The sequence below is a fragment of the Homarus americanus genome, unplaced genomic scaffold (assembly GCF_018991925.1).
Source record: "Homarus americanus isolate GMGI-L3 unplaced genomic scaffold, GMGI_Hamer_2.0 scaffold40248, whole genome shotgun sequence".
NCBI lineage: Eukaryota > Metazoa > Arthropoda > Malacostraca > Decapoda > Nephropidae > Homarus > Homarus americanus.
The window spans coordinates 1,098,130-1,113,452 of NW_024712526.1; the positions used below are offsets into that span (position 1 = coordinate 1,098,130).

At 35.2% G+C, this 15,323-nt stretch overlaps 1 protein-coding gene across 1 annotated transcript in view; it reads right to left on the minus strand.

The window, feature by feature from the left end:
• Positions 1-15,114, minus strand: part of LOC121860697 — a 28,096-nt gene extending 12,982 nt beyond the window's left edge. The window contains exons 1-4 of the mRNA XM_042357995.1: positions 14,757-15,114; positions 3,860-3,994; positions 3,130-3,342; positions 2,719-2,939 (exon numbers count right to left, since the gene is read on the minus strand). Coding sequence (XP_042213929.1) covers positions 2,719-2,939; positions 3,130-3,342; positions 3,860-3,994; positions 14,757-15,066 — 879 coding nt within the window. The 5' untranslated portion in view covers positions 15,067-15,114. The remainder of the gene's footprint in view (positions 1-2,718; positions 2,940-3,129; positions 3,343-3,859; positions 3,995-14,756) is intronic.
• Between the last annotated feature and the right edge of the window lie 209 nt (positions 15,115-15,323).

The following is a 15,323-nucleotide window of genomic DNA, read 5'->3' on the forward strand; positions in this document are numbered from 1 at the left end:
ATTTTTTTTTATTAACTGAAGATATTTGTTTTAGCTCATAAAATTCATACAAATTACCCGGTCAGAATATAATTTACATTGCTGGAATTCTTATAATTTGGTGATCATTTTGAATATAAACATCATATATTTTGCTTTAAACTTACAATTTTTAGATAAAAATTTTTCTCTAGGTAACTATGTTATCTTTTGTCCAAAATATATGACATTTATATTCAAAATATTCCTGGTCTTACAAGGAATCCAGCAATGTCAATTATATTTTCCTAACTTTAGTTTGAGGTTATCCCACACATCTCCTTGGGACGGTTGGTGGGGGGTGGGGGGGGGAGGGAGGGACCGACCGACCATCTGTTAGCCGGCTGTGTAGTGTGAGAGGGGGAGGGAGTTGAGTCCATTATTTGAATGGACATTAACTTGGCGACTGTATTTCTCTATTTCTCTTAAGTATTAATTGTGTGCATGTACCATCATAAAATTAAGATGTTATTTTTACTACAACATAGGTATGTGCCTTCAAAAAGTGGAGTTTGGGGGTCAGGCCGGTTTCTATTGGAATTAATCCCATATGTTCTGTTGTTCACTTAACGCGGATTTCACTTAAGGCGGGACCCTCTGGGTTCAATTGACCGCGTTAAGTGGGGTACAACTGTACTTATAAGTGCAGAATATTCTGCATATAGCTTATTTCCTCATTTAAAAGTTGTTTTAATTTCAGAACAATATGAAAGGCATTTGTTACTCTAAAAGAAGGTTTTATAGAAGTTAGCAATTTAACCAAGTTTTACTTTATTCATCTATAACAAATGACTGTTCAACAGAAATTTTTAAGGTTTTATGTTTTATTTTGGGTGCTAAATAATACAATACCCTATGAGCATAAATGTCAATTAACTTTCTTGTAATTACTATGGGAAAAAGTATAAAAAATCCATTTAAGCACATACGGCACATAAAAAACACGCTTTTCTCTGAAAAATGGCAAAAAAAATCAGCCTGCATCCTATATGTAAGAATGCAGTCTCCCACAAGCTAATGAATCCCCAGTTGCTGTCTCCAGTAGACCAAATTATACCTAACCCAATTCCAGAATTAAAAATACGTCATTGCTTACTTAAACACATTAATATTTTTCATTAGTTAAAAAAATAATTATTGTAAATATTAAAGTTCGATTTACAACTACTGTACTAATGATGATAACCCGAGATGATTAACGTCCGTACGGCAGACACCCAACTATTCAGAGGTAGCTAAGCAGTAACTATTTCTGAGCTCTTACAAGCATTACAATCTATTAATACAATACCTGCAACATTAATTTTTAAATCTACAAAAACCTGATGCACAAGAAGATTTACAGATAACTTGCTTTTCAGTTATATCTGTTAACATCGCTGGCGGCACTGTAGTAGCCAGGTTATACACGTAACTTAAACCACCAGGCTGCAGGGTCAAGCAGTAAGGTGTTATGGTTGTTTTTCAACTAGTATTTTTGGGTTGATATACGTAACTTTCTTCATTTATTTTTACTCAGATACAGAAACACACCATCCTATATACATAATGTGAAAAAAGAGTAAAAGAAATAATTTTTCTAAGGGCAAACACATAAAGGGAGTGGGAGGAAGGCAAGATGTGTGGGGAATCGGCCGAGGTAGCGTCCCTGCTGGTCTCTGTTGCTTTGGTGAAGCAGGAGTACAGTACTGTACTGTATATGCAAATGGCAACTGTGTTAAACTTTCATTTGGCTTTCATTTACTGGATTGGCAATACAGTATTTTTTGTTTTAACTTATTTATTGGTATTATTTTTATTTATTCCCACATTTACTGGAACTGTATATAATTATTAAGACTGTGGTTACAGGAGGAAAAAAATCCTAAATACTGCCGACTAAAATGGGGTGTGTGTCTATTATGGCTGTACATCTTATATGTTGTAAAATACGGTAGTTCACCAAATGTAAAATTTTGGGGGGGTGAATGTTTTCCGCCTTACATCATCGTCCATCGAGGTGGTGAACACAGAGTACAATACATGTATATTAGTTTACATACTCATTAACGACAGGGCATAAATGTGGTGAGTGAGAATTATTTCAAATTACATTTATTCAATGTTCATTTAAGCTACAAACAAATAATGTTACCTTTTCATTTTGACGCCCAATTCTAACTCCGTAAATTGTTCCTGAATGTCCCTGAGCAATAATCTTGTATGTCATATTAATTCATTTCAAAATACAGTATTACAGTGTACTAAAATTTTTACTGCACAATTTGTTATAATATTCTTAAGAAAAACTTCTTAAGCATTTATTAATTAATTTGTTACCATTTCACAAAATTGTGTTCCACCTTGAAAAATAAAAGTGTCTGGTAGGTAATTGCCAGATACCCAAATCTGGAAATAATGACATCATTCATTTGGGTGACTGTACATACATAACCCATCCTTCTTGATCTGTCTCTGTGCCGTCTCCTTTTCGATCTAACATACCCTTCTCACATCTTCATTCCTTACTCCATAAATTTCCCAAACTTCCCACTTTTATAACTCTCAGTTACTTACAAGTTAGCACTTCCCAGAGGCACACACTTTCATGTTTCTCATAACTAGTTGTCTTAGTGCAAATATTTAATCAAATAAGTAACATGGATATACACAGACTTGGAATAACCTCCCACATGAACATTATGTACTGGATTTGCTTACCTTGCCACAAGAGTTAGGTACACCTAGATAATGTTTTTCATTGTTTCTCTCTGCCTGGTGAGCTACATTGACAGCAGCATCTGGTGTAAGGACATTCCAGAGACCATCGGTGCCAAATATAAGACATCTATGGCGGGTTATGTCAATAGGCATGACACAGACATCTGGCTCAGGGGAAACAACAAACTGGTCATTTGTTGCATTATAACTCCAAAGGTCTCCTGTTAAAATAAAAATTTGTTTTTACAAACTTATATTTCTGTACATGAACAAATTCACCTTATTTTTTTGTTAAATAACATGGCAGCAAAATACTGTAATTCAAAATATCTGTACTGTATAGTACTAATTGTTCTCAATAATATTTTCTCTTTTCCTGTCTAGTATTTCATTACCATTTAGACAACATACCTAAAGACCGTGCCACAGCCAAAAATGGTATTTCATCCATGGGTGTAGACCTACGGACAGGACCTTGGTGGCCAGATTTAGGTCTGTTCCACACTACCCGTGGGACACCAGATTTATTGATAACCTTTCCTCCACACTCTGTAATGCGTGCTTTCTCTACAACACTCTCTGGCTTGTGATCTCGTGTCAGTGCTTCACCACGCCAACTTCCATCTGTTAGATAAACAACAATTTGCAATTAAAATTTGGCACACTCAACATACAGGATATATATATATATATATATATATATATATATATATATATATATATATATATATATATATATAAGCACCACTCGCAAAAACATGACAAAGGAAGGGTAAAGATTAGAGGGAAGTTCATAGAATGGTGAAAAAATGCAAGACAAGCAGATGAAATGTTGAGTTTTTATAGAGAAGAAGCTGTACTTGAGGGAACTACTAAGGGCGAGAAACCTAGAGAACAAATGGCAATGGTCAGTAAAGAATAAGAGCGATGGTTATACTGGAGGAGAGAGAGAGAGATAAGAAAGTTATCATGTTTAGGACATGAATTGAATATACAGTAGAGGTACCAAAGCAGAGGAGGAAAATAGTACTACAAGAGAAAAGGTTGAGGGCTCAGGAGTAGATGGAATTACTTATGAGAAAAGTATACAGTACTGAAACAAAATAGCATATGGCTTTATCATACTTGCACAAAAACTTACTCGGGTCTTCACATCCAAGAACAATTCCTGAATCTCCCACATGACCAATGTAAATTTTTTCTCTGCGAATGAAAGCTACACTTGCTGTTGTCCCACTTGTGCTCGGCCATCCTGAAGCAGTTCTTGGCCACTGATCTGAAATAGAAAATTTAAAGTAAAGGACCTATAAGAGCTCTCAAGTCATAATATATAAGTATAGTACAGTGGTCCCTCGGTTAACTAATTCGTTACAGAAGGTCGTTCGTTAACCAAAAATGTTGTTAACCAAATCCATTGTTTCAATGGGATGTTGGGTAATTGGTTCCAGCTCACCGAAAAGTACACACAAAGTAAAAAAAAAAATGCAAAAAGTACACTTACTGGCTGTCCTATGTTTTAGACTTTACCACCATTGGTGAGTAGAAGTTTTGTTTTACATTCGTAAATAAAATATCATTTAAAACATATATGAACAGTAAATAAGTGTTGCTTTCATATTCATATGTAGAGAAATGGCGATATGTTTTCACATGTACGCACTTACTGTACATACGTTGGCGTTCCCACTCGTCTCGCTTTATTTCTTTACCATTAATGGTTAGCTACTTCTAGTGTTCCATTTATTAACACTAAATAACATTACTTAAAACATACATACAAGTATTCATTTTTTTAATTAAGTTCACTACAACTACAACCAGTCTTATTTTCTTCAGTTTCTTATGTAGAACCATCGTCACTCACGAAAACAATGCCGTCTTGTCTCCTCGTGTGTGTTTTAATATTCTACGTATTATTAATGAATTGCATTGTTCATTTCACATATAAAAACATTAATCCAATCAAATACATATTCAGTAATAAACAATATTGAATCTTTTGTTCATATTCTTAAGATAAATGACTATGTTTCCTTGAGTGTGCACGTATACATTGGCGTTCTACTATCAGTCTCACTTTTTCTTTAATATCAGTGGTTTTCTACTGTACATTAAATAACATTAATTAAAACACATATTTTTTACATTAATTTTACTACATCAAAAACAACCAGGGTCTTATTTTCTTCAGTTTCGGGTGGATAACTGACATTATGGGTGGAAACACTGACAACAATGCCGTCTCTTATCCTCTTGTGCGTTTTAATATTCTACGCATTATTAATGAATTGTATTGTTCATTTCGCATATATAAAGATTAATTCAAGCAAATACATATTCAGTAATAAACAATAATGAATCTTTTGTACAGTGATCCCTCGGTTAACGAGTTACCTTCCATAAGATTCTTAACTTCGGTTAACGAGCAATCCCCCGATTAACGCGTTTTTTACGAGCTGACCTCAACATGTTTTCGCTTGCATTTGGCGGTCCACCAGCTGTAGTATTAGTCCGCCAATACAGTAATCGGTTCTAGGGCTTAAATTCCTTACTATTTTAGTAAATATCAAGAAGTTTATACTATTCAATAATTTTAAAAGTTTTATATTAATTTTTTTAGTCATTTTAACAATTATTGAACAAAATTGAAGTATAGGAAGCTAGTTTTTTGCCCGCCATACAGCCTGTCAACACACCATACAGGCGTCAGTCTCTGTCTTTTCAGTGGAGGTAACATCTTGCTTGAGACTCTCTTCAACTAAATGCTTTTTTCTCTTTTTCCAAGCAAATTATTGGTCAATTTGAAATTTATTTTACATTATTGACAATACCGTATATAATGCAGTGCAGCGTTGATTTAAAAAAAATAATCTTGAATTACACCAAGAGAACTAAAATTTTATGGGTGAAATGGTGCCATGGGGTGACTTCTCTTCCACCCCAATGCCTTCTCTTCTCCCTTCTCCACCACCCCCATTCTAATTCCCATCATCATTAACATCCAGAAGCCTTCTACATACACACCTCAAAGTAAGTGTACTTTACTACCTTTTTTGTTGATTTTAGGCAATTTTCGGTGAGCTGGAACCAATTACAGGTTGACAACCCTTTATCCGAAATTCCAAAAACCGAAAAGCTCTGAAAACAGAAAAAAAAATTTGTGGAGCATTTTTTTTTTGGTATTAGCCCACCCGGCCACAGGTCACTAACCCACACCGGGGCCTGGGGGGTGAAAATGTAATAGTAATAATAATTATAATAATAATAATAATAATAATAATACAGTAATAATAATAATTATTCATAGTAAATGAGATTTTTAATAAAAAATACACAAAAATAAAATAAGAATGATAGCAATAATAATAATAACAATAATACTGTAATAAAATAATAATAATAAAGAAATACAAGAATGAAAAAAAGATCAAAAGTGAGAAACACGACCTAGACCTATGAATTATTATTATTATAATTATTATTATTATATTTTAGCCCCCAGGCCCCAATGTGGGTCAGTGACCTGTGCCCAGGTATCCCTGTAAAAAAAAAAAAACATTCTGAAAACCGAAAAATTCCAAAAACCAAAATGCATCTGGTCCCAAGGATTTCGGATAAGGGATTGTCAACCTGTACCCAAAAACCCATTGAAACAATGGTTTCGGTTAACGAGCAACCTTCTAGAACGAATTGTGCTCGTTAACCGAGGGACCACTGTACATATTCTTAAAAAGATAAATGACGCGGTATCCTTAAATGCGCACGTATTTGTTGGCGTTCCCAATCCATCTCCTTTTTTTTTCTCTGCCATTAGTGGTTAGCTACTTCTATTGTTCCGTTTATTAACATTACTGTAAATAACATTATTTAAAGCATATACAGTGGTCCAGAGGTTAACGAATGGTTCAATTAATGAAATTTTGGTTAACGAACTAGCTCCCATAAGGATTTTCAGTCCGATTAACGAACAAAACTTTGATTAACGAAATCCTTTTGACAAACACGTTTTGTTGTGCACATCAGCTGATCGGCTAGTCTGCCAATACAGTAATTGGTTCTATGTTACATTCGTTTCCAGTGGAGTAAATATATCAAGAAAGTTGTGCTCTTTAATATTTTTGCATTTTCTATATTAAAATTAGTAGTCATATTAAAATTTAGTTAACATATATGCAGTACAGGGAACTAGTTTTGTGTGCACCCATCAGCCTCTTAATTCACCCGCCAAAGCGTCTGTTTAACTTTGTTTACAGTGGAGGAAACATCGTGTTTGTTGGTCTCTTGAATACAGAATATTTTTACGTTTTTACATTAAAATTATTGGTCATTCTGAAATTTAGTTAACATAATGATAATATATAGAGCAGTGCAGTGTTGATTTAAATAAAATAATCTTTAATTACAGCTGTGAACTTAAAATTTTACTGGTGAAATTACTGCATCACGCATAGGTGAGAAAGACGATTCCCCTCAGTGTTCCTCTCCAAAAAGGAGAAAGGATTATTTTAAAGAATCTGTCAGTCCAGAGGTTCCTGACATTATTATGGAAGGTGACTCGCCTTCCAAGGAACCATTAAAATGCTTCTCTTCTCCCTTCTCCTCCACCCCCACTTCCTTCTCCTCCACCCCCACTTCTAATTCCCATCATCATCATCAACCAGGAACCTTCTACATACACACCTCAAAGTAAGTGTACTTTACTGCATTTTGTTTATACTTTGTATGTACTTTTCTGTGAGCTGGAACCAATTATCCAATATCCCATTGAAATAATAGATTCGGTTAACAAAATTTTTGGTTAACGAACGACTCTGTGGAACAAATTGTGTTCGTTAACCGAGGGACCACTGTATATTAATTTTTGGGGGCATTAGTTTTACTAATGCTACAACCAGGGTCTTATTTTCTTCATTTTCTCGTGTAGAACTATCGTCCCGGACTCTCGGCTGTAAACACAAACGAAAACAATGGCGTCCCATCTCCTCTTGTGTGACCAAATTATTATTCATTTATATTGTATAAGGTGCATTTAGAAACGTTATTTAAAGATTATACAGTAGTTTCAAATTTTCATTAATTGTATTGATTTGGGGGAAAAGAGGGTAAAAAGCCACACAAAAGATATGAAAAGGTCACACTTGGGAACGCATCTCATTATTATTGCTTTATTTTAATAGTAGTTAATGATTCGCGATACAATGATTCATCTTACACTGCAATATTGGAGGACACATTACCGTCGTTATTCGAGGCTTTACTGTACGGTACTCTGACCTTCATTTCTATTGCAAATTACTACTTTTTGTGATTTTTTCCCCACCCAAAACCATTATTTTTTTTGCGATTTTCTCTGAAAGCAATTACGAGTGGGAAAATGTCATAGGAAAAGTGTCTTAGAATTGTCTAAACTACTCATTCCAAAACTTAAATCCTTAAAATTGCTGGATAATCTAAACGATAATACAGTAACACCCTAATAATTACCACTAAACCTAACCTAATCCAGCCAAGTAACTATTCCACAAACCAAAAACTGCTTAAGAAAATCACCATCCTAGTTATGGGTTCATAAGCTGGTGTTTGTGGAATGAAAGTCAAACATTATGGTCAATTTGTAGTAAAGAACAAAATTAGATACTGAATAATGGTTTTCTGTGGTCTAATGATAATATCAGACAAAAACATGATAATTTTCTACTTTGACGCCTTCGATGAAATTTTACCTATAATGAGATATTGTGAGTTGAAAATAAGAGAGCTACGTACTAGAAAAGTTATTTATGCATTTGTTCATACCAACCAAATCTTTGAAAATTTTCTCTAAAAACATTAGTTTAGACAATTCTAAGACTCATCAGCACTATTGTAGCATGAAGTCAACAAGATATTTAAGTCAGGTTAAGTTAACTTAAGATATCGTTGTAGACCGCACACTATAGTAGCACCCGCTTTTCTTCTACGATGTTTCACTCGCAAATGGTCACTAACCGAGATACGTAGATACATACAGTGACCCCTCGGTTAACGAACTCAATCCGTTCCAGAAGGTCGTTCGTTAACCGAAAAGTTCGTTAACCAAAACCATTGTTTCAATGGGTTTTTGGGTAATTGGTTCCAGCTCACCGAAAATTTCCTAAATTCAAAAAAAATGGTAGAAAAGTTCACTTACTTTGAGGTGTGTATGTAGAAGGCTCCTGGATGATGATGATGGGAATTACAATGGGGGTGGAGGAGAAGGAAGAAGAGAAGGCATTGGGGTGGAAGAGAAGTCACCCCATGGCACCATTTCACCCATAAAATTTTAGTTCTCTTGGTGTATTTCAAGATTATTTTCTTTAAATCAACACTGTACTGCATTATATATTGTCAATATGTAAAATATATTTCAAAATGACCAATAATTTGCTCGGAAACACAGAAAAAAGCGTTTAGTTGAAGAGAGTCTCAAGCAAGATGTTACCTCCAGTGAAAACAGAGAGACTAACGCCTGTTTGCTGTGTTAAGAGGCTGGATGCTGCGCTTTAAACTAGTCACTTTACCTTCAATTATGTTCAATAATTGTTAAAATGACTAAAAAATTGAATATTAAACTTTTAAAATTATTGAATAGTATAAACTTCTTGATATTTACTAAAATAGTTAGGAATTTAAGCCCTAGAACCGATTAATGTATTGGCGGACTGATACTTAAGCTGGTTGCCCGGCCAGTGCAAGCGAAAACATGTTGAGGTCGGTTCGTAAGAAATTCGTTAACCGAATTTTTTTTCGTTAACCGAATTGAAGATCCTTATGGAAGGCAGTTCGTTAACCGAAATTTCGTTAACCGAGGCGTTCGTTAAACGAGGGGTCACTGTATTTAATATGGGGGGAATTAAATATGGTTGGGGTCAATTTATAGTAGAGGACATAATTCAATATTGGAATATTTTTATTGTGAAAGATAAGTTCAGACAAAAACAAGAAATTTTTTATCTACAGTATGTCACCTTTGGAGCTTTTTACTCATAACCAAGATATCGTCAGCTGAAAATCAGAAAACTACAGTACTATAAAAATTTTAAACAATTATTGCATTTAATGCCACCAACCGAATCTTATGTTTTTTTCCATCGCAAACAGTTTAAACAATTCTAAGACACCTTTCTTCTATGACGTTTATCTCGCAAACGACCTAGAACCAAGATATTTAATATGCCCAGTTATGAAGTTAGGTACGGTTAGGTAGGTGCTATTAACCATGTATTACTAATTATGTCATCGTAATCAAGCATATTAAATATTTCAGTTGGTGGCAAAAATTCAATAAAAGCTTTTCCAGTCTTGTAACTCCTGATATCTGGTTATCAGCAGGAGCACCAAAAGTTCCATGATGAAGATTGTCTTGTTTTGGTCTTTATTTATCATTAGAAAAAAAAAAATAATTCCATTATCAAATTATTCTATGTCCTCTACTATAAATTGGAGCTATCAACCAATAATTACTAATGAAGTTACCGGTATCCTAACCAACCCAACTTCCAAAGAAGGGGCAGACCCCCAGCACATTAAATTCTGAACAGTACCTCAGTTATAGGTCATTTGCGAGGGTAATGACAGAGAACAGTGTTTCTTAGAATTATCTTAAATATTGTTTGCAGAACTAAAATTCCCAAGATTCTATTGGTGGCAACAAATGCAATAATACCTGATTTTCTGATTTCACCTCACAATATCTTGGTTATGGGTAAAATGCACCAAAAGTGTCATTGAAGAAAATGGACTTGTTTTTGTCTGAAATTATCATTACATAAAAAAACTACATTATATCTAACCAGGAGCAAACTCATTGCAATGGTTTTAAATTAGACAAATTTAGATTTAGGCACGAGATAGGTAAACATTGGTTTGGAAATAGAATAGTGGATGAGTGGAACAAGTTACCAAAATCATCATTAACTCAAAATACACTGGATAGCTTCAAACATAGGTTGGATGGATACATGAGCGATATGGGATGGGTGTAAAAGGGACTGCCCAGTATGGGCCAATAGGCCCGCTGCAGTTTCCTCCATTCTTATGTTCTTATGTATGTTCTTCGTTTCTGGTGCTAACTGCCCCAACCTAACCTCGGAGCCTTCCTCAGTGTTAATCACGTTCTTATCTTAGAGGCTGGGGTCAATTTGGGATAGTAGCCAGGTTTAGGTTATGTTAGGGAGGTTAGCACTAGAAAAAAGGTCAGATTCGTTTTAATCACAAGAACCATAGGAAAAACTTTTATTAATAAAAACTTGGCTACTATCATAAACTGTCCATTTGTTTAATAAGGCAGGGGGTCCGGGGGGCCCCAGCCACGAAGATAGGTAAGGTTAGGTAGGTTTCTTTAGTTTGTTAGGCCAGGTTCTATTAGGTTCTAGTAAATGTTGCCTCTTAAAATATTTACTATAATGATAAGAACATCTGTAGAAATTTTTGGGGTAAAATTGTTGTTTCGGTCATCCACCTACAGGTACTCCTCATCTTACGACAACCCGGACATACGACCGCCATGGTCGTATAAAATAATTTTTCAAATTACATATTTTCGAGTCATGACGTTAGTGATCGCGCTGTGTACTGACAAAACTTTTGTTTGTAATTCCTTTTAAAATGGCCGGCAAGCGTAAAAGTGAGAGTTGTCGTGGTGCTGAGAAGAAAAAGAGACACCCATTTTAGAATTTTTATGTATTGTTTTCGCCTATTCGACTTACGACCTGGTCATCGTGACGGAACCCCGTCGTAATTCGGGGAGAGTGTATTTGGATGTTGTTCAAAACAACTAAAAAAAAACATTGGAAAAACATAATTTCAACCAAACCAAACATATCATAAACTTAAAATCCTAAAATTCACTGAATGACTGAAACAATAATACCAATCCCAAATTTTAACTAAATCAATCAGTCAATATTTAGAAAATGACACCAGGCAACTGAATATTGAGTCATTGGGGAGATAGTAAATTTTATTTAATAATTCTAGAATGTTTCCGTCGGAAATTTTTAGGTTTTGAGTAAAAGTTAAAAAAAAGAGAGTAAAGTATAATATTTGGCCAATCAGCATGAGTGTTGATGGCATGTCATAGTTGTGCTTGCCAATCAGAGTGAGTACTGGTGTGAGGTAATACTCATGCACTAATCAGAGTTTGCGACCATTTGGAAGATAGTGTCTGTGTGAGATGGATGTACATTGGCTGGCTGCCGCATTATTCAGCGCATTTTGGACAATGAAGCAGCAGCCGTTGTCATTTTTAGAGCTCACAATGTTTTTGTTTCATCTGTAAAGTGTCCGAGATGTAATTCAGTGTCAATACCGTGTAGATCATCATGCATGGTACTGTGATAAGAGACGGACACTGACGGCCACTTCCTCATTCAGGTAGCATCACCTTTTTCCTCCTATATCTCTTACTTAAGTGAGATGATTGCAGGCATATTAACATGTTTTTAGTTTTTTTAATATTTAATAAATTGTGTGAGATGCTTGTTTGAGTAATAATTTTTTTTTTGTCTTTAATAAATTGTCTTGCATGATCCAATGTATTGTTATGCCGAGGCATAATTTTGTGATGCAATTTTGTAAACTAGGTGTTTTGATTATTTTCTAACCCAAGCCCCAAAGATAAATGTCAGAATCATCTAAAACAGCAAGAACACTAGCAAAAAACTTAAATTTTTGTGTCAAAAAAGGTGATGGGTGAATAAAAAAAAATTACCCAGGTGAGTTTATGTTAGGTTAATGTTTTTGAGTCTTTTTAGGTTTTTACATTGTTTGGCCTTCCACTTTTTTCCCCAATATCTCAACTACTGCTCATTTCCAACGGCAATGAAGGTCATATTTATACTTAACGTGATTTACACAAAAAATTTTGTTTCCAATATTCAGTTGTCTGGTGTCATTTTCTAAGTATTGAACCAATCAATCAACTCATTCTGGTGGTACTGGTGTTCTCATACAATACCAAAACTTATACAGCTATAATGTAACTGTATCTGGTACTTCAGGAAATTCCCGGATACCCTAAATGTCAATAAAGGAGCATGTGATGTTTTGCCCGTTAAATATAAATTTACCATACAGAATTACCTAAATATCTTGGTAATTATATAGGACCAGCCCGCAAGCGAAATTGATTGAAAACAATTACAAAAATGCCGGATTTTCATTGTTATATTATAGTGGACACTTGTAGTTTGTGGAAATATGTTAAAAAATTAATATTTTTTAAATAAACACTACTTAACATTTGTGGGTATGAAGAACAGACCTAACCAACCAAACCTACCTAACTTCCCTGGTATATTAAACAGATAGAACTTACAATGATATGGTGAAATTTGAGGCATTTTCTGGACGTTAGATGATACGGCCGCATCTGCGCTATGCAGGCCTGGCAGGTCAGTCCTAAAGATTAACCAATATCCAATATCTTTAGTTACACTAATAGTCTAACATCAATTGTAGGCAAATTACTGGAAGCAATCATTTCAAACTCTATTCGAAAACACCTGGAGAAGCACAAGTTGATCAATGATTCCCAACATGGCTTCACAAACGGGTGTTCATGTCTAACTAATATATTAACATTCTTTTCATCTGTTTTCGAATCAGTGGACGAGGGGCACAATTATGATGTGGTACATCTCAACTTTAGGAAAGCCTTCGACAGTCCCCCACGAAAGACTAATAAGAAAAGTGGAGGCTCATGGCATTAATGGAGATATTCTAAAATGGATTAGGACGTGATTACAGGACAGGAAACAAAGAGTGAGCATTAACGGCACTAAATCCCATTGGAGCAACGTCACTAGTGGAGTTCCCCAAAGCTCAGTACTTGGACCATTATTATATATATATATATATATATATATATATATATATATATATATATATATATATATATATATATATATATATATATATATATATATATATATATATATATATATATATATATATATATATATTTAAGACATAGATATTGGCATAGACAGCAACATAAGTAAATTTGCTGATGACACTAAAATAAGGCGTGTAATTAAATCTGAAGATGATTCCGCAAAACTACAGGAAGATCTAAATAATTTTTTCAAATGGTCTGAAAAATGACAGATGAAATTCAATATGGACAAATGTAAAGAACTCAGTGTAGGAGATGTAAACAGGGAAACCAGATACCAGATGAACAACGATATTATTGAGAAATCCGACTGCGAGAAAAATTTAGGAGTAATGATAAGTAGGAATCTTAAGCCAAGTAAACAATATGTATTTGCTCGTAACAAGGCTAATAAAGTACTTGGGTTCATACAAAGGGGTGTTAGTTACAAGACTAGCGAGGTCATCCTAAAACTGTATCTTGCTCTTGTGAGACCACACCTGGATTACGCAGTTCAGTTCTGGTCACCGTATTACAGAATGGATATAGAATCCTTGGAAAGAATTCAGAGGAGAATGACAAGACTAATCCCGGGCATTAGGAACCTTGAGTATAGAGACAGGTTAAAGCATCTTAATTTGCACTCCCTCGAGAGACGTAGAGCGAGGGGCGACATGATAGAGGTGAATAAATGGAAGTCAGGGCTAAACAAAGGGGACATAACAAAGGTACTCAAACTATCCAACCAGGAGCGAACTCGTAACAATGGTTTTAAATTAGACAAATTTAGATTTAAGAGCGAAATGGGTAAACATTGGTTTGGAAACAGAGTAGTGGATGAATGGAACAAGTTACCAAATAACATCATTAACTCGAATACGCTGGATAGCTTCAAACATAGGTTGGATGGATATATGAGCAATAGGGGTTGGGTGTAAATGGGACTGCCAATAGGCCCGCTGTAGTTCCCTCCATTCATATGTTAAGCCACACTAATGGTCCACCAGCAAGTCTGTGGGTCATTGTCAATACCAACTAACTTCCCTATAATATAATGAATCTTGTTTAGTGGAGTAATTAGCGACTGATGAGGGGACGCGTGGTTGACTGTTTATGCCAACCACTGCTAACACTCATTACTCACCTAACACTTTCCACATCGCCATGTGAGTTTGTAAAAATCCTTCTTTGATGGCAGCAAGTACATCCTCGTCGTCGTCGGACCAAAAAGGACGAAGGCTAACAATATTATCCATCAAGTTATCTTTGGCGAAATGCGCTGCTTCTTTCCCGCCATGGCCATCGAAAATTCCAAAGAACGCGTATTCAATATCTTTCTTGTCATGTGTTCTCTGATAGGCCACTTGAAACTCATCTTCCATATACTTTCTGTCACCTTGGTGTAAATACGCTGAGGCCCGAAGGTTGACGCCAACACGACTGGCACTCGGCATGGTTCATGGAGTTGACTGCGTCCTCGCTGGGCACCATAACAGAGACCGTTCAGGCCTTCGAATGTGATTGGTGGAGCCCACGATGACGTCACGGAACAGTTCCAATAATGTTTCTGTCTTGGCGCTCCGAACGCGGCACAGTAATCAATCCCTCATGTAATATACAATAAACGTGTGCGAAAAGAACAATATGAATGCAGTTTTATTTTAAATTTGCTATGAAGTACTCTGATAACTATTTGGCCATTCCTAATAGG